This window comes from Salvelinus sp. IW2-2015, unplaced genomic scaffold (assembly GCF_002910315.2).
Source record: "Salvelinus sp. IW2-2015 unplaced genomic scaffold, ASM291031v2 Un_scaffold1681, whole genome shotgun sequence".
NCBI classification, from domain to species: domain Eukaryota; kingdom Metazoa; phylum Chordata; class Actinopteri; order Salmoniformes; family Salmonidae; genus Salvelinus; species Salvelinus sp. IW2-2015.
In genome coordinates, this window is record NW_019943081.1 from 15,207 (window position 1) to 41,033 (window position 25,827).

Sequence of the window (25,827 nt, forward strand, 5' to 3'; positions counted from 1 at the left end):
GGACGACTCAGTCAATGTTAATTCTGATTGGGTTAGTCAATTGTTCATTCTGATTGTAGGGACGGTTAGTCAAATGTTCATTCTGGTTGTTGGAAGAGTTTTTGAGTTAACGGTCATTCATGAGTTGCCAAGGCTGTGACAAGCAGGGAGGGTAACCAATGCCCTTACCCTTTGAATGGGATGTTCGTACAGTGAGTAGACTAAACTCCTGCAACCTTGGCAGCTCCTTTGACTTACTGTTACTGTGATGTGGTGCAGGGCCAGATAAATGATGTCTATATCCGCGTCTCTCCCAGGTATTGAAACCGAGCGCTCCCTACCCAGCCCGTCCCACATCCTGGTGTCTGTGCAGTCCTGGTCCGCATGCCCGTTCTGCTGCTGCCTGTAGGTCTGTCAGTGCCGAAAACCCAAACGGTTGGGGGTCCTTGGTTCTACTTGAGCACACCTGCAGGGATGCCCCTCATGTTTAAAGCAGGTTGTATACCACTTTCAGTACATTGAAGTAAGCTATCCCCCGCCTAAAAAAAAACTCAACTCATCAACTTCAACTGGTTATTACCTTTCTATGTTTATGTTTTGATATTACACATGGTTTTAGCCAGATGCCCTGTAGACATGGTTTACCTTCCTCCAGGGTATCTCTTACATGTCAAGAAACATGGTTTCTATAAGACAACTATATATTTCTTAAGCATAAAACAAATCACTATGGCAAAGATGGATTTAAAAAAAATCCAAATCAGTCACGCATCCAAATTGTAGAGAGGAAATTGGATCGGGGGGGGGGGCTTATCCAACAAGCTGTCACCTTCAGTGTACTTCCCTTAATGCAACAGCTACGTTTTATTTGCTCTACTGGTAATGAATACCTTTTTATTTTTCTCTCTCTCTGCTGCCCTTTACGGTGTTACGATGTTAGAAACTTGAGGATAGCGGTCTTGCTACGTACACAAAAGCATGTGTTGAAATTGTTTCTAGGTGTGTTCTCTCTAAAAAACAAAATAAGACTATGTAAGTGTTTGTTTCCCTCTGCTATTGTCATTGGTTTTCATGTTTTGTATGACCATGTTGTCTTTTGATACAGGGATATTCCTGCACTGAGCTTTGAGTCTGCTTGTTATGAGCGGTAATTGCCTCTACTTATTTTGGTTATATATATATGTTCTCATGACCAAAGCAGAAATAAAACAGCCTGAATGAGTAGCTAATGCAGTATGTATGCCTTTTCCATAAAATGTCTTCCCTACATACAAATGCCAATGTTCAGCCCCTTAAAGTTGTCAACAATGAACTGAAATGCGTTCTGTTTAAAATCCACCAAACCTAAACTAAGAATACTTTGGTGTTCAGCAACTTTTAGGCTGGAATCCAAACTTGAGATCTGTGCGCCAAAAGTTGACACGTACAGATCAAAAGTTAGGATTCGGGCCCTTACATGCTAGATTTAGTTCAAACCAAAAGAGCAGAAGACAACATCATTTTTGTGTGCTGTTTCACTGACGCTGATTGTTTGTGCTGTTTTTCCCCACAATGATGTTTCCTGTGGGCTGAGAGCGAGACAGTCCAGCACTTCCTTCTCCAGCCCGCCTCCACTTTCAGAGAGACAAGACCTCCACAAGGCCCCTATCAAGGTCATTTCTGATGGCATGTGTAGATACTAAAAGCCGTAAGCTATAAAATAAATAGTCGCAAACTCGTATAACTCCCAGTGACTCTATTTAGTGTTGTATAGCTCCCAGTTAATTTGCCGATAGTCAGCACCTCTACACTAATGTTCTCTGGGGGTGCTCCAGCTTTTTATTAGATACTAAAAGCCAACAACACTGGGGTAATGTAAAATACAATATGGGGAATTCATTTTGCTTACTGTTTTCCGGGAAGGCATTTGTCATAGACACTCACCCACACTCAACCATTAAAAGTTGTGGTTCCAAATGTTTCCTTCTCACCAAATGTTAAGGCTTGATCGTTGTATTCGTCTACACATGACCGACACTTTCTGGTTAACAAAGTGTCATTCCAAGATGCACATGTACCTGAGTGTGTTGGTTACGCATATGGCTCTAAACTGGTTCCAGATTGCCACAAGGCGTCAGGTAGCTTGACTTGTAACTGTCAAAGTTTAACCACCAGGGTCAGGTAGCTTGACTTGTAACTGTCAAAGTTGAACCACCAGGCGTCAGGTAGCTTGACTTGTAACTGTCAAAGTTGAACCAAAATACTTGTTCATTATTTCTCTATATGTTCTAGGTGCCGCCCTTTTAGAGAAGAGTCTCGCAAGGAACCTCCTCTGGACAAAGGTTTCTGTTCTGGAGAGAGTTAACTGTATTTGTAAAGGTGGACTCATCAATATGACAGCATCATACAAAGCGGGGGGATTCCTGCATACAGAAATGAACAGCAGCATTCAAATCTTCTGACACTGACACTTGTTTCCCCATGTGGGCAAAGCTCAAGGGAGGGTACAAATTAGGAAGAGGCAAATGTGGCAGTCTTGGCAGATTATTATTCCATCGTTGATGTCTGTAAGCAGGAAGACGGGGGCATGTGTGATGATTCATTTTGCATAAGTCAATTGTTAGTAGACATCTCATGACCTGACATTTTCAAATATGCTATCAGTAACTATTAATTTATCATAATGAGTCACTATTAGACACATTGTTATTATAATGAGTCACTATTAGACACATTGTTATTATAATGAGTCAGTATTAGACACATTGTTACCATAATGAGTCAGTATTAGACACATTGTTACCAAAATGAGTCACCATTAGACACATTGTTACCATAATGAGTCACATTAGACACATTTATCATAATGAGTCACTATTAGACACATTGTTACCATAATGAGTCACTATTAGACACATTTATCATAATGAGTCACTATTATCACATTGTTATTATAATGAGTCACTGTTAGACACATGTTTACCATAATGAGTCAGTATTACACGTTATCTATGAATGCAGTCGAGTCAGTTAGACACAATTGTTATTATAATGAGTCAGTTGTAGACACATTGTTATCGTAATGAGTCACTAATGTAGACACATTGTTATCGTAATGAGTCACTGTTAGACACATTGTTATCGTAATGAGTCAGTGTTAGACACATTGTTATCGTAATGAGTCACTGTTAGACACATTGTTACCGTAATGGTCACTGTTAGAACACATAGATGTTTTTCATATCACTGCGTCTCAATGAGATGTCTAAAATAACCAATGTTGTCTAACTGACTCATTATGATTCCACAATAAGTGTGGGTATCTAACACTGACTCATATATAATAACAATGTGTTCTAAACAAGTGACTCATTACTGGTACAATAGTGGATGTTAGACACCTTAACAGTTTTGATTACTCATACCATAAATTGAGTCAGATAACATAGTTGTAGGATCTCTCAAACACTGAGTGTCCTCATTACAGTATTAACGAGATGTTGTCTGAACAGTGATCGATTTCAACTCTGATTAAACGAAACTGTTCCATTGTGTGTATTTGTACTGCCATTCTAACAGTGTCACTCAATTTATGAGGATTGATTAAGCCAACTCGATGATCTCATAATAGAGACACTGACCCCCATCTATGACGGATACACCAGATGTGGGTACCTAAGGAAACCAGCCTGAAGCGCATGGTTATCTAACAGAAACCAGGGTAAACAATAGTGTCTAACAAGTGACTCATTACCGAATAACAATGTGTCAACACTGACTCATTTACATAAACCCAATGTGTCTAACCAGTGACTCATTACTATAACAATGTGCTCTAATAGTGACTCATTACGATAACAATGTGTCTAACACTGACTCATTATAATAACAATGTGTCTAACTGACTCATTATGATAACGTGTAATACTGACTCATTATGGTAACAKTGTGTCTAACAGTGACTCATTATAATAACAATGTGACTAATAGTGACTCATTATGATAAATGTGTCTAATAGTGACTCATTATGGTAACAATGTGTCTAATAGTGACTCATTATGATAAATGTGTCTAATGGTGACTCATTATGGTAACAATGTGTCTAATGGTGACTCATTTTGGTAACAATGTGTCTAATACTGACTCATTATGGTAACAATGTGTCTAATACTGACTCATTATAATAACAATGTGTCTAATAGTGACTCATTATAATAACAATGTGTCTAATAGTGACTCATTATGATAAATTAAGTAGTTACTGATAGCATATTTGAAAATGTCAGGTCATGAGATGTCTACTAACAATTGACTTATGCAAAATGACATCATCACACATGCCCCCGTCTTCCTGCTTACAGACATCAACGATGGAATAATAATCTGCCAAGACTGCCACATTTGCCTCTTCCTAATTTGTACCCTCCCTTGAGCTTTGCCCACATGGGGAAACAAGTGTCAGTGTCAGAAGATTTGAATGCTGCTGTTCATTTCTGTATGCAGGAATTTCCCCCGCTTTGTATGATGCTGTCATATTGATGAGTCCACCTTTACAAATACAGTTAACTCTCTCCAGAACAGAAACCTTTGTCCAGAGGAGGTTCCTTGCGAGACTCTTCTCTAAAAGGGCGGCACCTAGAACATATAGAGAAATAATGAACAAGTATTTTGGTTCAACTTTGACAGTTACAAGTCAAGCTACCTGACGCCTGGTGGTTCAACTTTGACAGTTACAAGTCAAGCTACCTGACGCCTGGTGGTTCAACTTTGACAGTTACAAGTCAAGCTACCTGACGCCTTGTGGCAATCTGGAACCAGTTTAGAGCCATATGCGTAACCAAACACACTCAGGTACATGTGCATCTTGGAATGACACTTTGTTAACCAGAAAGTGTCGGTCATGTGTAGACGAATACAACGATCAAGCCTTAACATTTTGTGAGAAGGAAACATTTGGAACCACAACTTTTTAATGGTTGAGTGTGGGTGAGTGTCTATGACAAATGCCTTCCCGGAAAACAGTAAGCAAAATGAATTCCCCATATTGTATTTTACATTACCCCCAGTGTTGTTGGCTTTTAGTATCTAATAAAAAGCTGGAGCACCCCCAGAGAACATTAGTGTAGAGGTGCTGACTATCGGCAAATTAACTGGGAGCTATACAACTAAATAGAGTCACTGGGAGTTATACGAGTTTGCGACTATTTATTTCTATAGCTTACGGCTTTTAGTATCTACACATGCCATCAGAAATGACCTTGATAAGGGGCCTTGTGGAGGTCTTGTCTCTCTGAAAGTGGAGGCCGGGCTGGAGAAGGAAGTGCTGGACTGTCTCGCTCTCAGCCACCACAGGAAACATCATTGTGGGGAAAAACAGCACAAACAATCAGCGTCAGTGAAACAGCACACAAAAATGATGTTGTCTTCTGCTCCTTTGGTTTGAACTAAATCTAGCATGTAAGGGCCCGAATCCTAACTTTTGATCTGTACGTGTCAACTTTTGGCGCACAGATCTCAAGTTTGGATTCCAGCCTAAAAGTTGCTGAACACCAAAGTATTCTTAGTTTAGGTTTGGTGGATTTTAAACAGAACGCATTTCAGTTCATTGTTGACACTTTAAGGGGCCTGAACATTGGCATTTGTATGTAGGGAAGACATTTTATGGAAAAGGCATACATACTGCATTAGCTACTCATTCAGGCTGTTTTATTTCTGCTTTGGTCCTATGAGAACATATATATATAACACCAAATAAAGTAGAGGCAATTACCGCTCATAACAAGCAGACTCAAAGCTCAGTGCAGGAATATCCCTGTATCAAAAGACAACATGGTCATACAAAACATGAAAACCAATGACAGATAGCAGAGGGAAACAAAACACTTACATAGTCTTATTTTGTTTTTTTAGAGAGAACACACCTAGAAACAATTTCAACACATGCTTTTGTGTACGTAGCAAGACCGCTATCCTCACAGTTTCTAACATCGTAACACCGTAAAGGGAACGCAGAGAGAGAGAAAAATAAAAAGGTATTCATTACCCAGTAGAGCAAATAAAACGTAGCTGTTGCATTAAGGGAAGTACACTGAAGGTGACAGCTTGTTGGATAAAGCCCCCCCCCCCCCGATCCAATTTCCTCTCTACAATTTGGATGCGTGACTGATTTGGATTTTTTTTAAATCCAATCTTTGCCATAGTGATTTGTTTTATGCTTAAGAAATATATAGTTGTCTTATAGAAACCATGTTTCTTGACATGTAAGAGATACCCTGGAGGAAGGTAAACCATGTCTACAGGGACATCTGGCTAAAACCATGTGTAATATATCAAAACAATAAACATAGAAAGGTAATAACCAGTTGAAGTTGATGAGTTGAGTTTTTTTTCTAGGCGGGGGGGATAGCTTACCTTCAATGTACTGAAAGTGGTATACAACCTGCTTTAAACATGAGGGGCCATCCCTGCAGGTGTGCTCAAGTAGAACCCAAGGACCCCCCAACCGTTTGGGTTTTCGGCACTGACAGACCTACAGGCAGCAGCAGAACGGGCATGCGGACCAGGACCTGCACAGACACCAGGATGTGGGGACGGGCTGGGTAGGGGAGCGCTCGGGGCTTTCAATACCTGGGAGAGACGCGGATATAGACATCATTTATGCTGGCCCTGCACCACATCACAGGTAACAGTAAGTCAAAGGAGCTGCCAAGGTTGCAGGAGTTTAGTCTACTCACTGTACGAACATCCCATTCAAAAGGGTAAGGGCATTGGGTTACCCTCCCTGCTTGTCACAGCCTTGGCAACTCATGAATGACCGTTAACTCAAAAACTCTTCCCAACAACCAGAATGAACATTTGACTAACCCGTCCCTACAATCAGAATGAACAATTGACTAACCCAATCAGAATTAACATTTGACTAACCCGTCCCAACAATCAGAATTAACATTTTACTTAACCCAATCAGAATTAAAAAAAATGTACAGCAAAAAATATCATCCACCTTCAGTCACCTGCAAGAGGCCAATCAAAAAATGGAAGATGTGATTGGATGAAAGTCCAACTCGAGTGGCTTACTGTCCATGAGATAGAGGGCTTATAATGGAGACAGAACTATCTGACTTGCAGGTAGGCTGAGACTGAACATATGCTGTGCAGCAGGCATTCTGCCAGGAGCCCTACTATGGTTATTTATACAATCCAGAAGATCGATGAAAAACGGGAGAGAGTGTGTGTGTGTGTGTGTGTGTGTGTGTGTGTGTGTGTGTGTGGTTCAAACGGGGGAAGAAAGATAATACTACTTCCTCTCCATCAGCAGAGTCTGCCAGCTCAAATAAATCAATTTCTTGGGCTGGGGTGGGGTCCAACCATAGTCAAACTAGGGACTCAGTACTAGCTTCTGCATGTGTCAATCAATCAATGCATGACTGAGTGGTACAGTAGGAGATGCTCAGAAGATCTTCTCCTGGATGTAGGGGTGCTGCAGGGCCTGGTTGATGCTGATCCTCTTGGCCGGGTCCAGCATAAGGGTCTGGTCCAGCAGGTCCTTGAGCTGGGCCACCTTCTTGCGTTGGTCCTCGGGCAGACGCTGGCAGCCCACCATGTCAGCCAGCAGCTCCTTGGTGGGGTTGATGGTGCTCATCACTGTCACCTTCTCCTGTGAATGGGTGGGACAGAAGAAAAACAAGTGGGGGAGGGGGGAGAGCGAGGGAGGGAGGGCAGGAGAGAGAGAGAGAGAAAAAGAGTTGGGATGAGAAGCGGAACAGATAAGTGGTGTGGAGTTGGACGGGGCAAGAGATCAGAGTCAAAAAAGACCCAGGGAGGAAAATAAAACGTTTTTAAAAGAAGAGAGAGAAAAGGAAAGAGGAAAATAAAACGGTTTTAAAAGAAGAGAGAAATGAGTGAAGAAAACAAAGATGGTAGAGAGAAAATTAGCAGAGACACAGAAGGGGGGGGTTGGAATAGGAGGAAAAGGAGAATGAAAAGAGGGGGAGAGAAAGAGAGAGAAAAATAGTGGGAGAAAGAGGGGGGAGAGATGTGGAAAAGGAGTAAGAGAACAGAAGGAGCAATGACACCATAGAGATGAGATGGACATAAATCGATACATCACAACATTTGAGGTTCGTTTTACTTTTTTTTTAACAGATCACAAGGTTTTAGAGTCATCTTCAGGAAAGTAAGGTCCTTAAAAATACAGACACATGGCTTAGCTTACTATCCACAGAATGGAAAGAATGTGGAAAAGCAACATTCCCAAGAAGAAACAAGATCAGTTGACTGCTACTAGAGGGGGTATCCATTAACATTCCCACTGAGACAAGAGAGAAAACAATAACCTCATACCCTTTCAGTCACTCTGTCTACTTCGGTGTACAGGAAGTTGAGGTTCTGGTCAAAATGCTGGTCCTTGAAAACGCCTTTCCTGATCATCTGTGCAGGATAGAAAGATACTAGAGTTGGGGGTCAATTCCATTTCAAATGATTCCAGTCAGGAAATAACCGGAAACTCAGATTTTAGATTCATCAGATTCTTTTTAAAATTGGAATTTCAGTAACACTTCTGAATAAATTGTTTTTCTTGCTGTAAAATGTCCCTTAGTAGGGTGAAGGGAGAGTTTTTCTTTGGTTGGTGGATATTGGTCTGACCTTGTTGGGCATCTTGCCCTTGAGGTCCATGGCGAGCTTAATCATGTGGTTGTTGGTTTTCCCTGGGAAAAGGATCTTGCCCGTGTACAGCTCATACAGAGTGCAGCCAACGGACCACATGTCGATGCCGTAGTCGTAAGGCTTCCCGATGACTGCAAAGACAGATACAGGCTTTAGGGGACTTGGGACAAACTATGGCAAATTAGTATGTTTGATAAGTGTTGTGTTCATAAGGGCACACCGTTTCAAAAAGATTCAAAAAGTTTTATAACGGGGGAAAAAAGTAGCCCCTGCCTATTTTACGTACTAAACATGAAAGTTTAGTTTCCCTACAATTTTCCCTACAAGTTAAGACCTACAGCATTGATCTCCAATTGGTCGTGGAGAGCTGCTGAATGCACTAATTCAACCAATCAAGGACTTGATGAGCAGGTGATTAGTTGAATATAGCTGGGCTGGAGGAAAAGCCTGAACCCAATAGCTCTCCAGGTCAAAGGTCGTGACAGGATTAAAAAAAAGAACAGAGGAGAAGAAAACAAAAGAGAAAAGTAGGAAAAGACATGAAAAGAGGAGTCTCACTAATCTCCGGCGCCCTGTAGAACCGGCTAACCAGGTAGGGAGTGATGTCATTCTCTGCCACGTGCGACGCTGAACCAAAGTCGCAGAGCTTGAGGATGGTTTTCGACTCGTTCACCTGTTGAAAACAAACCACTAAAAAAATATATATGCCACTTGACCTATATAAAACTCCAGCCAACAGGTTTAAAAAGATCAAAGGTGACATCAAGCCCCGTCAAACAGAACATTGTTCACACTGGGTGGGTTCAATTAGACTGAACCGAGGTCCACTGGGCTATGGCCCGTCATGTGACCGGGAGAAACTGGTAAGGGTAGAGTGCCCTGATCAAAAGGTGACAGTTATCTCCGCAAGCGGGTCATAATACCAACAAGGCATCATATCATGATGGATTGTTCAGAAATATACAAACTACTTTAAAAACATTTATTCTGCATTGAATGTTTGTTAAAATCTTCTCTCTGGGGCTACGGTGGGTTAGAGGTGACTGTCTCTCTCTGGGGCTACGGTGGGTTAGAAGCTGACTGCTCTCTCTGGGCTACGGTGGGTTAGGAGGTGACTGTGTCTCTCTGGGGCTACGGTGGGTTAGAGGATGACTGTCTCTCTCTGGGCTACGTGGGTTAGAGTGACTGCTCTCTCTGGGGCTACAGTGGGTTAGAGGTGACTGCTCTCTCTGGGGCTACGGTGGGTTAGAAGTGACTGTCTCTCTCTGGGGCTACGGTGGGTTAGAGGTGACTGTCTCTCTCTGGGGCCACGGTGGGTTAGAGGTGGACTGTCTCTCTCTGGGGCTACGGTGGCGTTAGAAGTGACTGTCTCTGCTCTGGGCTACAGTGGGTTAGTGACTGTCTCTCTCTGGGGCTACGTGCGGTTAGAGGTGACTGTCTCTCTCTGGGCTACGGTGGGTTAGAGGTGACTGTCTCTCTCTGGGGCTACGGTGGGGTTAGAGGTGACTGTCTCTCTCCTGGGCTACGGGGGTTAGAGAGTGACTGTCTCTCTCTGGGCTACGGTGGGTTAGAGGTGACTGTCTCTCTCTGGGGCTACGTGGGTTAGAGGTGACTGTCTCTCTGGGCTACGGTGGGTTAGAGATGACTGTCTCTCTGGGCTACGGTGGGTTAGAGGTGACTGTCTCTGTCTCTCTGGGGCTACGGTGTGGTTAGTAGTGACTGTCTCTCTCTCTGGGGCTACGGTGGGTTAGAAGGTGACTGTTCTCTCTCTGGGACTACGGTGGGTTAGAGTGACCTGTCTCTCTGGGGCTACGGTGGGTTAGAGGTGACTGTCTCTCTCTGGGCTACGGTGGTAGAGGTGACTGTCTCTCTCTGGACTACGTGGGTTAGAGGTGACTGTCTTCTTCTGGGAGCTACTGCGGTTAGAGGTGACTGTCTCTCTCTGGGGCTACGGGGGTAGAGGTGACTGTCTCTCTTGGGCTACGACGGTGTTAGAGTGACTGTCTCTCTCTGGGGCTACGGTGGGTTAGAGGTGACTGTCTCTCTCTGGGGCTACGAGGGTTAGAGGTGACTGTCTCTCTCTGGGGCTACGGTGGGTTAGAGGTGACTGTCTCTCTCTGGGGCTACGTGGGTTAGAGGTGACTGTCTCTCTCTGGGGCTACGGTGGGTTAGAGTGACGTGTCTCTCTTGGGGCTACGGTGGGTTAGAGGTGACTGTCTCTCTCTGGGGCTACGGTGGGTTAGAAGTGACTGTCTCTCTCTGGGGCTACGGTGGGTTTAGAGTGACGGTCTCTCTGGGGCTACGGTGGTGTAGAAGTGACTGTCTCTCTCTGGGGCTACGGTGGGTTTAGAGGATGACTCTCTCTGGGGCTACGGTGGGTTAGAAGTGACTGTCTTCTCTCTGGGGCTACGGTGGGTTTAGAGGTGACTGTCTTCTCTCTGGGGCTACGGTGGGTTAGAGGTGACTGTCTTCCTCTGGGGCTACGGTGGGTTAGAGGTGACTCTCTCCTGGGGCTAACGGTGGTTAGAGGTGACTGTCTCTCTCTGGAGCTACGGTGGGTTAGAAAGGACTGTCTCTCTCTGGGGCTACGGCTGGGTTTAAGAAGTGACTGTCCTCTCTGGGGCTTAGCTAGGGGTTTAGAGAGTGACTGTCTCTCTCTGGGCTACGGTGGGTTAGAAGTGACTGTCTCTCTGGGGCTACGGTGGGTTACAAAGTGACATGTTCTCTCTTGGGCTACGGTGGGTTAGAAGTGACTTGTCCTCTCTGGGCTACGGTGGGTTAGAAGTGACTGTCTCTCTTCTGGGTGCACGGTGGTTAGAAGTGGACTGTCTCTCTCTGGGCTACGGGTGGGTTAGCAGGTGACTGTCTCTCTCTGGGGCTACGGTGGGTCTAGGAGGGACTGTTCTCCTCTGGAGTGCTACGGGCTGGGTTAGAGGTGACTGTCTCTCTCTGGGGCTACGGTGGGTTAGAGGTGACTGTCTCTCTCTGGGGCTACGGTGGGTTAGAGGTGACTGTCTCCCTCTGGGGCTACGGTGGGTTAGAGGTGACGCACCAGGATATTGTCAGGTTTGATGTCGGCGTGAAGGATGTTGCAACGTTTGAGCAGCTTCAGGGCCAGAAAGAGCTGCTGGCTGTAGGAGCGTACCGCCTTGATGTGGAGGCCCACGTCTTTGCCATACTTCTTCAGCACCTCGCGCAGGTTCATACTGAGGAGGAGAGAGTAGAGAGACACCACATACAATATAGGTGCGAGTCACAAAATGGCACCCTATTCCCTAAATAGTGCCGACATTGCTCGTCCAAATATATTATATATAAATATATATTCTTAAAAAAAATATATATATACATTTTACCCCCTTTTCGTGGTATCCAATCGCTAGTAATTACTATCTTGTCTCATCGCTACATCTCCCGTACGGGCTCGGGAGAGACGAAGGTCGAAAGCCATGCGTCCTCCGAAGCACAACCCAACCAAGCCGCACTGCTTCTTAACACAGCGCGCCTCCAACCCGGAAGCCAGCCGCACCAATGTGTCGGAGGAAACATTGTGCACCTGGCCCCCTCGGTTAGCGCGCACTGCGCCCGGCTCGCCACAGGAGTCGCTGGAGCGCGATGAGACAAGGATATCCCTACCGGCCAAACCCTCCCTAACCCGGACGACGCTAGGCCAATTGTGCGTCGCCCCACGGACCTCCCGGTCGCGGCCGGCTGCGACAGAGCCTGGGCGCGAACCCAGAGACTCTGGTGGCGCAGCTAGCGCTGCGATGCAGTGCCCTAGACCACTGCGCCACCCGGMAGGCCATATTTATATATTCTTAATTCCATTCTTTTAGAAGTGTGTATTGTGAAATTGTTAGATATTACTGCACTGTTGGAGCTAGAAACACAAGCATTTCGTTCCATACGAAATAACATCTGCTAAACACGTGTATGTGACCAATAAAATATGATTTGTTTTTAGCGCACTACTTCTAACCACAGAAGAAGAAGCAGTGCACTACTTCTAACCACAGAAGAAGAAGCAGTGCACTACTTCTAACCACAGAAGAAGAAGCAGTGCCACTATTCTAACCACAGAAGAAGAGCAGTGCACTACTTCTAACCACAGAAGAAGAAGCAGTGCACTACTTCTAACCACAGAAGAAGTAGTCAGTGCACTACTTTCTAACCACAGAAGAAGTAGTGCACTATGTAGGGAATATGGAGCCCTTTCATGACAGTTTAGTAATCCGTTTGCGCTAAAAAGAATTGAGATCCTGGTTAGAACGAAAACAATATCTACTCAGCGGTAAAACATGGGACAGAGTTGTGCTGGAAATTGCCAGGGACCTCACGATACTTTTGTATTTTACATGACTCTATTGTCTGAATAAAATAAAAAAAATCTAACAGAAAAGTATTGATCCTTTTTACCTAATTTTACCCAAGACAATGCGCTGTAGGATGTTGGTACCCAGCCAAGCGCTGTCTCTCTCCTCCTCACTGAATGAATGACAAAATGGATGAATGGGCGATCATTGTGCACCTTACTTCACACAATTGAAATGAAATTAGGCCTAACTGAATGATGAGGGTGAAGAGGTTGATTTAATTGATTATATAGTATAACTGTAGTATAATGATGAGTGTGTGTTATGCCTATTGATCAGCGTTGGTACTCATGTTTATCATTTGATTAAGCACCTTGAGGCTTGATACCATTCTCTTTTACGAAAAAAAAAAAAAAAAAGCTGTTACAAGACTTATATTTACTATAACTCTATTACTAATCAAATGAATTGTAAGGGAAACAAAAACATGCGTTTTGTTGCAGTAGGCCTTTAGAATAATGCTAAACATATCCTTGACTCTAAGTTGATGAGCAGGAAGTAAAACGATGCCAGTCAGACGGCACAGCTGGCCCATCGAAACTACACCTCAACGATACCGAAACTAATTTCACACATAACAGTTAGCCTATAGACAAGATTAATTTGACAATAATCTGATGAGTGACAATATTAGGCCTATCAGCTGTCAAATTGTACATGAAGAAATGGGTGAATCTTGTAATTTACAAATGCATGGAATGGAGAATCACAAATCCTCCTTCAGTCAAATGCAGGAAAAACATTTTGGATTTCTAAAAGGTATCAGAAAGAGCAGTTTCTATGACACATAACTCCCATAATTCAAGAGGTGCAGCTCTCTTTCCAAATGTCACATTTTCCAAGAATATACGTGCTGTCCTTGCATTCAATTCAGCACATAACCGTCCACGCAGCAGTATTTCTCTGGCTAACTAAGCAAAAACAAATAACATTATAAACTTAAAAATATGCTATTTATTTAGGTAATTCAACCTTTACAATTGATCATGCACAGCTGCCTTTGTTTAGGAATATATAGCAAATCATTTCACCTGTGCACCTGGCTGGTTATATTATATATTTTTTGTTTTCTACTTTGTCAAAAGAAGCTGTAACTGGACTTTATTAATTACTATAACTCTATTACTAATTTAATCTACAAATAAGGTTGATACAATTAAAAACATTAGTGTAATCCATTTTAAGGGAAACTAAAATAGGCTATAGGCCTATGCTTTTTTTCGAGGACAAAAACATATCCTTGACTATAAAAAACAAATAACTATTGTTGTTATTGATATAGTTCCACAAATATCTCTTCGTGCAACTAATCCTTTACAATAGTTGATGCACTATTTATCAAGCGTTGGTGTTTATGTTTCAGCACCTTGTGGGTTGATATGCATCTGTTGCTAAACGAGATGACCGGCAACGTTCTCTAGCGGGTACCTGTAGGATGAAAGGCCAAGCGGTTCTAGTGTTTAAAAAGAACAAGCTATAGGACGAGAAATACTGGAAGTATTTTGCAGGTACAGCCAGCCGACTAGTGCTAGCTAACGTTAACTGCCTAGCAATTAAAAAAAAWAAAWAAATCGATACTTGGGAGTCACAGTATTGATATAAAATGGGCAAAAATAATATCACCATTCCATATCGATTTCCCCCACCCCTAGGACAGAGAGCAGCAGACTCCCTCAGACTTCAAAACAGCCTCTTCGCACCAATAAGGCCACCTCTTTTCAGACTCCATCTCCAGCAGCTAAGGCTTTTACAACCAAAATGATCAATTGAAACCACATTCTTTAACACAGGGAGAGCAAACCTACGCGCAAGTGGCCCACCTAGGAGTGTTGCGGTGACCGCGGTGACCAGCGGTACTTACCTTGTTAAGTCAAGGTAATTATGCTTCTCCAAGCTCTGATGCCGCTGCTGGTCATTAGTAGCCTACTAAACTTGCTAACTGCCTGGTACTCAGCACTCTATTGTCCCTCTAATCACTATGACGTCAATGCAAATGTGATCGAAAATCTAATTAAAAACACTTAAGAGCCCATGAGCTTATGTTGCGCAACATCTCTACAGGCTATGCAATTGTGCAAGAAAACAGAGTGATGGCCTTTACTAAAAAGAGGAGGATCATACAGCATTAAAATGTATTAAAAATCAAAACATATAGCCCGACGTTTGTAGAACAACTAAAGTTATGCTTAATTTAGAGTTATTAATGTATAAGAATACCCATTTCTTTGTTTATTTGTTAACCGCTCAACACAACTCAGCACTTCTTCAAATCATTTGGAGAAAATATCCTTTATTTTATTCAGCTTTGTTCAATTTTATTCTTAATTACTATAAAATAATGCCGGAATTCTAAGCAAAATCTTGTCTGCTAAATGAACTAGTGTAGCCCACAGCCATTTGGCATAGCCACATCAGGACAACTCAAGAGTATGCTATTCTGTTCTGAAATAGACCACATGTTCTTCAAACCATGCTTCTTTAAACCTGTATAAAATAAATAATGGCTTTATTATTAAGGTGTAGGCTATATTAAATGAACGTATTAGACTTTTTAAAATGTAGATGTTCAAAAGGTCTGCATCAATGGCTTGAAGCCAGGAGATGCTAAATGTGTTCATTAATTAAGCCAATTACCGTGAAACCGACAATTATTTGCTTGACAATCACCGTCTGACAACATTTCGTGACCGCAAAAGCCCTAGGCCCACCCTGCCTATACAATGAGAAGAGAAACACTGTTCTCAAACTAGGGGTGCCAGTAACCTGGAGGGTGTACCTGAGAGGCTCGAAAACCAGGCAGAGGTGCTGCTTGTGGTAGAAGTGTCGGAAGAGGCGCAGGCAGTGGAACTTGTCGTCAGGGTCGGCATCGTTGAGTTTCTTCAGGAACTCCAGCTCCTTGAGCCCAGTCTTCTGCCTTTTGGGACAGAGAGACCACTTCGATGAGTCTAAAGTCATGGACACACTGGTGTGCCAGTAGGACAGGTCCCCCTGGAGAGCTATTGGGTGGACAGGCTTTTGGTTCCAGCCCTGCTCTGACACACCTGACTCAGATAATCAAGTAGAGGTTAGTGGAATCCGGTGTGTTCGAGCAGGGCTAAAACAAAAAGCCTGTACACCCAATATCTACCCACAATAGTAACTGACATAGATATGGAACTAGGAATACAGTGACAGATAATACAGTAACAGCAGTGTATGTGATGAGTCAAAACAAATGAGTGCAAAAAAGAAAAAAAAGGGTCAACGCAGATAGTTAAATAGTTAACCAAACCGGACTAATTATTAACCAGTCTTATGGCTTGGGGGTAGAAGAAGCTGTTCAGGGTACAGTTGGTTCCAGACTTGGTGCATCGGTACTGCTTGCCGTGCGGTAGCAGAGAGAATAGTCTAGGACATGGGTGGCTGGTGTCTGAAAATGTTTAGGGCCTTCCCCTGGTATTGGAGGTCCTGGATGGCAGGGAGCGCTGTACTGGGCTTTACACACTACCCTCTGTAGCGCCTTGTGGTCGGATGCCAAGCAGTTGACATACCAAGCGGTGATGCAGCCAGTCAAGATGCTCTCAATGGCGCAGCTGTAGAACCTTTTGAGGATCTGAGGGCCAAAGCCAAATCTTCTCATTCTCCTGAGGGGGAAGAGGCGTTGTCATGCCCTCTTCACGACTGTTGGCGTATGTGGACCATGATAGATCCTTCGTGATGTGGACACAGAGTAACTTGAAGCTCTAGACCCGCTCCACTACAGCCACGTCGATGTGAATGGGAGCGTGCTCCATTTCCTGTAGTCCACGATCAGCTCCTTTGTCTTGCTGGCATGGAGGGAGAAGTTGTTGTCCAGGCACCACACTGCCAGGTCTCTGACCTCCTCCCTCCTATAGGCCAGCTCATCCTCTGTGATCACCACTATCGTGTCGTCAGCAAACTTAGTGTTGGAGTTTTGCGTGGCCATGCAGTCGTGGGTGAACAGGGAGTACAGGAGTGGACTAAGCACGCACCCCTGAGGGGCCCCCTTGGCGGATGTGTTGTTGCCTACCCTCACCACTTTTTCTAATGTATTTTTCGTAATGTGTCAGACCCCAGGAAGACTAGCTGTCGCCATTGGCGTCAGCTAATGGGGATCCAAAAAAAAAAAGAATCAACCTGGGGGCAGACCGCCAGGAAGTCCAGAATCCAGTTGCAGAGGGAGGTGTTTTAATCCCAGGGTCCTTAGCTTAGTGATGAGCTTGGTGTTGAACGCTGAGCTGTAGTCAATGAACAGCAGGTAGTATCTCCCCGGTTTCAAAACGTTTTCTGCCTACTGAACCGGGTGCAAGATTAGCTATTGGTAAACGACACTCACATGAGCTCGTTGTTCCGAATGATCTTAATAGCAACCTCCTGGCTGGCGCGGGCCACGTCACGGGCTCGGATGACGTTGCTGAACACGCCCTGCCCCGTGTAGCCGTACACACTGTACCGCTTGTCCAGTTTCTCCCCGATATTGAGTCCTGTCAAATAGCAAAAAGACATTGAATGTATTAGCTAATTGGTTATGAATAAGTAGGGATTGACCTTAAGCGTTGCCCTGTTGCCTGGAGCAAGTAAACAAAAAACTGCAAAGAATTCCAGTAGGCCTAAAACATATCTTTATGGTTCATTCCCAATGTTTAGGTGAAAGACTGACAATTTATGGGATTCATGGCAGCCGGGCAAGTGAGCTTGCTCTATGGTTGCGCCATTAGGAAGAATAATAAAAAATAAAATTCAACATAAATCCAGTAGCCTAACACACTTTATTTTTGCTACACTGGAAGAGTAACTTTTGGTCAGTGCGAGCAGAACGCTAGCCACAATATCCTTTTGCTCTCAGGCGTGAGCTGCATGTCGAAACCTTGAAAATAGAACCAGAACTGAATATTATGCTCAAGCACGGTTACGCTCAGGACTTGTTGAACTGAACAGGAGCGTCTCACGCTAAGCAAAAGTTACGCGTCCGATGTAGCAGGCGAGTAAAACAGATTCTGATCCTCCTTGTTGTTTGAATTAGTGACCAACAAGAAATGGCAATTTGCATGTAAACAACCATCTTCACATTTTCGGGCAAATCAAAGTTTTTTGGTCACGTACACAGATGTGCAGATGTTATAGCAGCTGCAGTGAAATGCTTGTTCCTCTAGCTCTAAAAGTAATATCTAGCAGTAAAAAAAAAACTAAAAAAACACACACAGACATTAAGAAATATCAGAACACGCAATGTCAGAGACCGGATTATAAATAAACATCCAACATAAAATATAAAAATGCAACATGTAAAGGGTTAGTTCCATGTTTCATGAACTGAAATAAAAGATCCCAGAAATATTCCATCTGCACAAAAATCCTATTTGGGGGGGGGGGGTGCTGAGGAGTATTTCTGTCTGTAATAAAGCCCTTTTGTAGGGAAAAACTCATTCTGATTGGCTGAGCCTGGCCCCTCAGTGGGTGCCCTCCAAGGCCCACCCATGGCTGCACCCCTGCCCAGTCATGTGAAATCCATAGATTAGGGCCTAAAGAATTCATTTCAATTGACTGATTTCCTTATATGAAATGTAACTCAGTAAAATCTTTGAAATTGTTGCAAGTTTTATATATTTTTTGTTCAGTAGTGATAAAATGAATGAATAAGCTAACAAACAAATGAAGGAACAAAATAAGGAGCTTTAATGCCACATGGACTCACGGTAGTATCCCTCTGCGTCTGTCCAGTTGTCTCGGAGGTTGGGGTTCTCCTTAAAGTCCTTCCCGATACCTGCTGCTCGAAACCTTGCACTCTGCAGTGGCCACAAATCACTTGGTGTTAGTATGACGGGAGACCAAATGGTTTTTCCAATGTTAGTTTTTTTTTCTCCCCCTTTTAAGAAATCAGTTATTATTCTGATGGGAATCTGTGCTTGATTGAGCTTGCCTAGTGCAATGGAACCAAAGGAACAGTCCCAAAAGTGTAAATGCTGTCCATCTGGCACCCCATGCAGGCACATTTAAACGCTCAAAGTATTTGAAAGAAAAAACATACTATTTGAACCAAGGTCTGACTGTCAGGCTACAATACAAAACCACAGTTGAGATGGTATTCTGACTTGAGATTGACGCGACAAACTTTTGGTCCCGCAACAGACATCAACAAATGATTTACGCAAAAGTCCCAACTTGTGGGCTTATCTCGACTCAAATCYGACTAGCCAGTTCTCATTCGCCTCACAGAAAGGTCAGCAGAGAAAACGCTGTGGCCCGGTCTAAAGTTACCCGCTGACAGACGCGTGTTTGGACAGTGATAATACAAGGCCGCCCCGAGACACGGACACCACTCTTAGCAACCCTATCTGACAGGATCCTATTCCATAGACAACTTCATAAAAAAAAAGTAAAAAAAAAAAAAAGTTGAAGAGACATTGGCACAAGTCAATGGTGGTCAGAGTCCAAACTACGCAATGGAATCAAAGCAACAGGAGGAGTACTCACGTCAAAGTAGGCGGCGAACATGTCATCCGATTCAGTAAACATGTCGGGGGCGGAGGGTTTTTTGGGGTTGGTTCCTTCTAGGAAAGAATGGGAGTAGAGTTTAATCTCAAGCACTGTTAAAACTGTAAAAGCACTTTGACACAACTGCTGATGTCAATATGACTTTAAAATATATATCTATTTCATTGATTAAGAAGTCATAGAGTACGTGAGAAATTAACATCATAATAATAAGTAATTGAGTAATAGACTTATGAACTATATTTGAAATCGATCAACGTCCAAGTACCCTGGTGGGTAGAAGCGTTGGGCCAGTAACCGAAAGGTTGCTGGATCGAATCCCAGAGCTGACAAGGTAAAAATCTGTCATTCTGCCCCTGAGCAAGGCAGTTAACCCACTGTTCCCCGGGCCCTGAGCAAGGCAGTTAACCCACTGTTCCCCGGGCCCTGAGCAAGGCAGTTAACCCACTGTTCCCCGGGCNGCAGTTAACCCACTGTTCCCCGGGCCCTGAGCAAGGCAGTTAACCCACTGTTCCCCGGGCCCTGAGCAAGGCAGTTAACCCACTGTTCCCCGGGCGCTGAAGACGTGGATGTCGATTAAGGCTGCCCCCCGCACCTCTCTGATTCAGAGGGGGTTGGGTTAAATGCATTCAGTTGTACAACTGACTAGGTATCCCCTTTCCCTTTCCACTTCTGAATCACTACTACTACTCTGACAACTACTACTGAGCCTGCAATTGCTGCTACATCAGACAAACAAAATATGGCGAGTGTTTCTGCTACTACTGTATCAGACAAACACCCACCTGGGTCAGACACTTCATGGTATTAACAGCAGAGTAATCTATGGTTTCCATAATGTACCAAGCGTAGATCAATTAATTGAAAGTATTTCACAAAGGTCTATGTCTTAGTTGACAGGTCTGATGTACACACACACACAAATATACAGCACATWTGTTTACCATCTTTCTCCTGTTCGATGAGGTTGTGCTTAGCCTTGATGTTTTCTTCAAAGGTGTCCATGTTTTCCCGCTCGTACTCTTTGACGTCGGCCGTCACGCGCTCCAGGATGTCGTCTGGCGAGGGCGAGCGGCTGCGRTGGCTGCTCTGCGGGCTGCCGGGCTCCGACATGTTACTGTCCTCGTTCCCTCCCTTGTACTTCTGTTCAAAGAAAAAACACACACACACACACGTCAGCAAAAATATGCAAGCACAGGCACAAGAATATGTATAAAAACAGACACACACAAATACATACGCACACAGTGCACATGTCAAATCAAAATCTAATTTTATGTGTCACATGCACTGAACACAACCGGTGTAGACTTTACCCTGGAAATGCTTACGAGCCCTTAACCAACAATGCAGAGTTTAAAAGAAAGAAAATAAAGTAGCACACACACAAAAGAACAATAAAGAGGCGTACCGATATGGAGTCGATGTGCTGGGGTACGAGGTAGTAGAGGTGATTGATGTAATATGTACAAGTAGCTTGGGGTAAAAGTGACTCGGCAATCAGGATAATCCACAAGAGCAACGTGTGTGGAGTGTGTAAGACTGAAAGTGTGAAAGTATGCACATGTCTGTGTGTGTGTGTGTGAGAGCGTACAGTGGCAAGAAAAAGTATGTGAACCCTTTGGAATTACCTGGATTTCTGCATATATTTGTCATAAAATTTGATCTGATCTTCATCTAAGTCACAACAATGGACAAACACAGTCTGCTTAAACTAATAACACACAAATTGTTGTATTTTTCTTGTCTATATTGAATACGTAATTTAAACATTAACAGTGTAGTTTGGAAAATGTATGTGAACCCCTATGCTAATGACTTCTCCAAAAGCTAATTGGAGTCAGCTAACCTGGAGTCCAATCAATGAGACGAGATTTGAGATGTTGGTTAGAGTTGCCCTGCCCTATAAAAAACACTCACAACATTTGAGTTTGCTATTCACAAGAAGCATTGCCAGATGTGAACCATGCCTCGAAAAAGATTGATCTCAGAAGACCTAAGATTAAGAATTGTTGTCTTTTGTCTAGACGAATTGTCTATAAATGGAGAAAGTTCAGCACTGTTGCTACTTCCCTAGGATTGGCCGTTCTGCAAAGATGACTGCAAGAGCACAGCGTAGAATGCTCAATGAGGTTAAGAAGAAGAGTGTCAGCTAAAGACTTACAGAAATCTCTGGAACATGCTAACATCTCTGTTGACGAGTCTATGATACATAAAACACTAAACAAGAATGGTTTTCATGGGAGGACACCACGGAAGAACCCATTAATGTAAAAAAAAAACATTACTGCACATCTGAAGTTCGCAAAAGAGCACCTGGATGTTCCACAGCGCTACTGGCAAAATATTCTGTGGACAGATGAAACTAAAGTTGGGTTGTTTGGAAGGAAGACACAACACTATGTGTGGAAAAAAGGCACAGCACACCAACATCAAAACCTCATCCCAACTGTAAAGTATGGTGGAGGGAGCGTCATGGTTTGGGACTGCTTTGCTGCCTCAGGCCCTGGACAGCTTGCTATCATCAACAGAAAAATGAATTCCCAAGTTTATCAAGACATTTTGCAGGAGAATGCAAGGCTATCTGTCCGCCAATTGAAGCTCAACAGAAGTTGGGTGATGCAACAGGACAACGACCCAAAACTTCTGTGTTTTGGGTCGTTGTCCTGTTGCCTTCTGGAGTGGCTCAGTCAGAGTCCTGATCTCAACCCGATTGACATGCTGTGGCATGACCTCAAGAGAGCAGTTCACACCAGACATCCCAAGAATATTGCTGAACTGAAACAGTTTTGTAAAGAGGAATGGTCCAAAATTCCTCTCGACAATTGTGCAGGTCTGATCCGCAACTACAGAAAAAGTTTGGCAGCAATAACCTCAACCAAAGGAGGGGGAACCAGTTATTAAATTCAAGGGATRACATACTTTTCCCACCCTGCACTGTGAATGTTTATACGGTGTGTTCAATAAAGACATGAAAATGTATAATTGTTTGTGTGTTATTAGTTTAAGCAGGTGTAGAATGTGGGTAGAGTCTAGCGAGTGTGCATAGAGCCAGTGCATAAAATGGGGGTTAATGCAAATAGTCCCGGTAGCCATTTGGCGGATGTGTTGTTGCRGACCCTCACCAGCTGGGGACGGCCCGTCAGGAAGTCCAGGATCCAGTTGCAGAGGGAGATGTTTAGTCCCAGAGTCCTTAGCTTAGTGATGAGCTTTGAGGGCACTATGGTGTTGAACGTTGAGCTGTAGTCAATGAACAGCATTCTCACATAGGTGTTTATTTTGTCCAGGTGTGAAAGGGCAGTGTGGAGTGCAATAGAGATTGCATCATCTGTGGATCTGTTGGAGCATTATGCGAATTGGAGTGGGTCCAGAATATCTGGTATGATGGTGTTGATGTGAGCCATGACCAACCTTTCAAAGCATTTCATGACTGCAGATGTGAGTGCTAAAGGGGCGATAGTCATTTAGACTGAATAACTTGGCGTACTTGTGCACAGGGACACAGTTTTCCTTTGTAATCCGTGATAGTTTGCAAGCCCTGCCACACAAAGCCAGTGTAGTAGGATTCGATCTTAGTCCTGTATTGATGCTTTGCCTGTTTGACGGTTCGTCGGAGTGTGTAGCGGGATTCCGGATTAGTGTCCATACTCCTTGAAAACGGTGGTTCTAGCCGGTGTTGCCTGTAATCCATGGCTTCTGGTTGGGATATGTACGTACGGTCGCTGTGGGGACGACACCATTGATGAACTTATTAATGAAGCCGATGAACGATGTGGTGAACTCCTCAATGCCATCAGATGACTCCCGGAACATACTACAGTCTGCAGAACAGTCCTGTAGKTTAGCATCTGCTTCATCGGACCACTTCCGTATTGAGGGCGTCACTGGTAATTCCTTTTTGAGTTTTTGCTTGTAAGCAGGAGGATATAGTTATGGTCAGATTTGCCAAATGATGGCCAAGTTTTCTGTGTGTGGAGTAAAGGTGATCTAGTTTTTTCACCGGTATCTGCAAAGGTGACATGCTGGTAGAAATGAGGTAAGACTGATTTCTGTTTCTCTGCATTAAATTCACCGGCCACTAGGAGCACCACCTCTGAGTGAGCATTTTCATGTTTGCTTATGGCCCTATACAGCTCGTTGAGTGCGGTCTTATTGCCAGCATCGGTTTGTGGTGGTAAATAGACAGCTACGAAAAATATAGATGAAAACTTTGTAAATAGTATGGTCTACAGCTTATCGTGAGGTATTCTAATGCCGTCGAGCAGAACCTCAAGACGTCCTTAATTTGACGAGCACGAGTTGTTAACAAAGAYACACACCACATAGGATATTACAGTACTCCAGATCACGTTGATAGGATAGTCACAATCGGAGCTCATCCAGTTTATTCTCCAGTGATTATAAACATGATACATTTGAAAATTTGCACCCTTTTCTAAATAATAAAACAATAAAATTGTAAAATTGTGCATACAAAATCATCTCTATATGGTCATAATTATTGGTATTCTTAGTGGTGTGCTGGGAGGGAAGGGCCTACAGGAATTCTGGTTGTTGGTGGACAAGGAGAGAGAGAGCGAGGTTTGTGGATAGGCAGAGAGCGAGAGAATGAGGTTGGTGGACAGGGAGAGCGAGGTTGGTGGACAGGGAGAGTGAGAGGTTGCATTTTCCAGGAATACAGAATACACTGCCTTTCCTCCCTCTCTGACGCTCAGCCCAGCCTTCTTCCTGCCTACCGATGTAGTCCTATTACACAACAATCAGAAACTAATGTGATCAACAGACCATGACCCGATCAGCCAATGAAAAGGTGGGCGTGCCATTAAGCATTTTAATTGACTCCCTTGGCACTAAGCAAAACAAAACCTGGGATTAGGGTTGTGGTCAGAGTATAGGCACTGCACACAGTGTCCAATGCCATTCGAATTGTTGAACTAACAATCAAACAGCTATGTGTGTCATGTTTGCATGCTGTGCATGACAATAGCCAATAAAGAAAGGTTAAAATACATATTGTAGCAACATGGCTGTGTGGCTCTGGTTAAGTTAGGTCGGTGCAGAGGGGATGATGATGACGTCATACGTCTTTTTACCCACCTGGACGATGGCCAGACGCTGTAGCCTCCTCTGTTCGATGAGAGCCTCCTCGTCGTCCTCATCCACATCGTAATCTTCCAGCCTATTACAGGACAAACCACGTCAACACACACATACAATGTGGTCYTCCACCCCACACCCATAGACAAAAGCTTATATTGCTAAAAATGGTGTGTGATTAAATGAATGACATTGAAATGGATAAATGTTGTATCATTTGTGTATGAACCATCCATTCAACACGTCAGAGGGAAACAGTAAGCAACTAAAATTACATCCCAAGTGAACTGCCTACACTTCATCTTCAGAGMCCTCCTTGTCGACCTTCATTCCCTCCGAGAGGCTGCCCTTGAACTTGTCCTCTCTGTCCCGGCTCAGTCTCTGCCTCCCCTCCTGGGATCGGGAACCCCACTGCGGCCTCCGTCCCATCCTGTCCCGATCCAATGACCTACGTAGAAGYGTCACAGGAGAGAAAAGCAAAAGCCAGGTGCAATATGTAAGATTTCCCGATGTTCAATGGTCATTTCAATTAATGATACACAGTGCATTCGGAAAGTATTCAGACCCCTTCCCCTTTTCCACATTTTGTTACGATACAGCCTTATTCTAAAATGTATATATATATACAGTGGGGAGAACAAGTATTTGATACACTGCCGATTTTGCAGGTTTTCCTACTTACAAAGCATGTAGAGGTCTGTAATTTTTATCATAGTACAACTTCAACTATGAGAGACGGAATCTAAAACAAAAATCCAGAAAATCACATTTATGATTTTTAAGTAATTAATTTGCATTTTTTTGCATGACATAAGTATTTGATACATCAGAAAAGCAGAACTTAATATTTGGTACAGAAACCTTTGTTTGCAATTACAGAGATCATACGTTTCCTGAGTTCTTGACTAGGTTTGCACACACTGCAGCAGGGTTTGCCCACTCCCTCCCTACAGCATCTTCTCCAGATCCTTCAGGTTTCGGGGCTGTCGCTGGGCAATACGGAGTTTCAGCTCCCTCCAAAAGATTTCTATTGGGTTCAGGTCTGGAGATGGCTAGGCAGGCCACTTCAGGACCTTGAGATGCTTCTTACGGAGCCCCTCCTTAGTTTGCCAGGCGTTGTGCTTCGGTCGTTGTCATGCTGGAAGACCCAGCCACGACCCATCTTCAATGCTCTTACTGAGGAAGGAGGTTGTTGGCCAAGATCTCCGGATACATGGCCCCATCCATTCCTCCCTC

At 43.7% G+C, this 25,827-nt stretch overlaps 1 protein-coding gene across 2 annotated transcripts in view; it reads right to left on the reverse strand.

Moving 5' to 3' along the window:
* Positions 1-5,643: 5,643 nt before the first annotated feature.
* Positions 5,644-25,827, reverse strand: part of prpf4ba (pre-mRNA processing factor 4Ba) — a 35,005-nt gene continuing 14,821 nt past the window's right edge. The window contains exons 4-15 of one of the 2 annotated variants that reach the window (XM_024139111.1): positions 24,887-25,039; positions 24,592-24,673; positions 20,439-20,637; positions 19,474-19,547; positions 18,695-18,785; positions 17,336-17,483; positions 15,776-15,913; positions 11,679-11,832; positions 9,185-9,299; positions 8,606-8,757; positions 8,303-8,389; positions 5,644-7,616 (exon numbers count right to left, since the gene is read on the reverse strand). In XM_024139111.1, the coding sequence (XP_023994879.1) occupies positions 7,410-7,616; positions 8,303-8,389; positions 8,606-8,757; positions 9,185-9,299; positions 11,679-11,832; positions 15,776-15,913; positions 17,336-17,483; positions 18,695-18,785; positions 19,474-19,547; positions 20,439-20,637; positions 24,592-24,673; positions 24,887-25,039 (1,600 nt within the window). In that variant the 3' untranslated portion in view covers positions 5,644-7,409. Of the gene's footprint in view, positions 7,617-8,302; positions 8,390-8,605; positions 8,758-9,184; positions 9,300-11,678; positions 11,833-15,775; positions 15,914-17,335; positions 17,484-18,694; positions 18,786-19,473; positions 19,551-20,438; positions 20,638-24,591; positions 24,674-24,886; positions 25,040-25,827 lie in introns of both variants that reach the window. The other variant, XM_024139108.2, reaches the window with a different exon arrangement.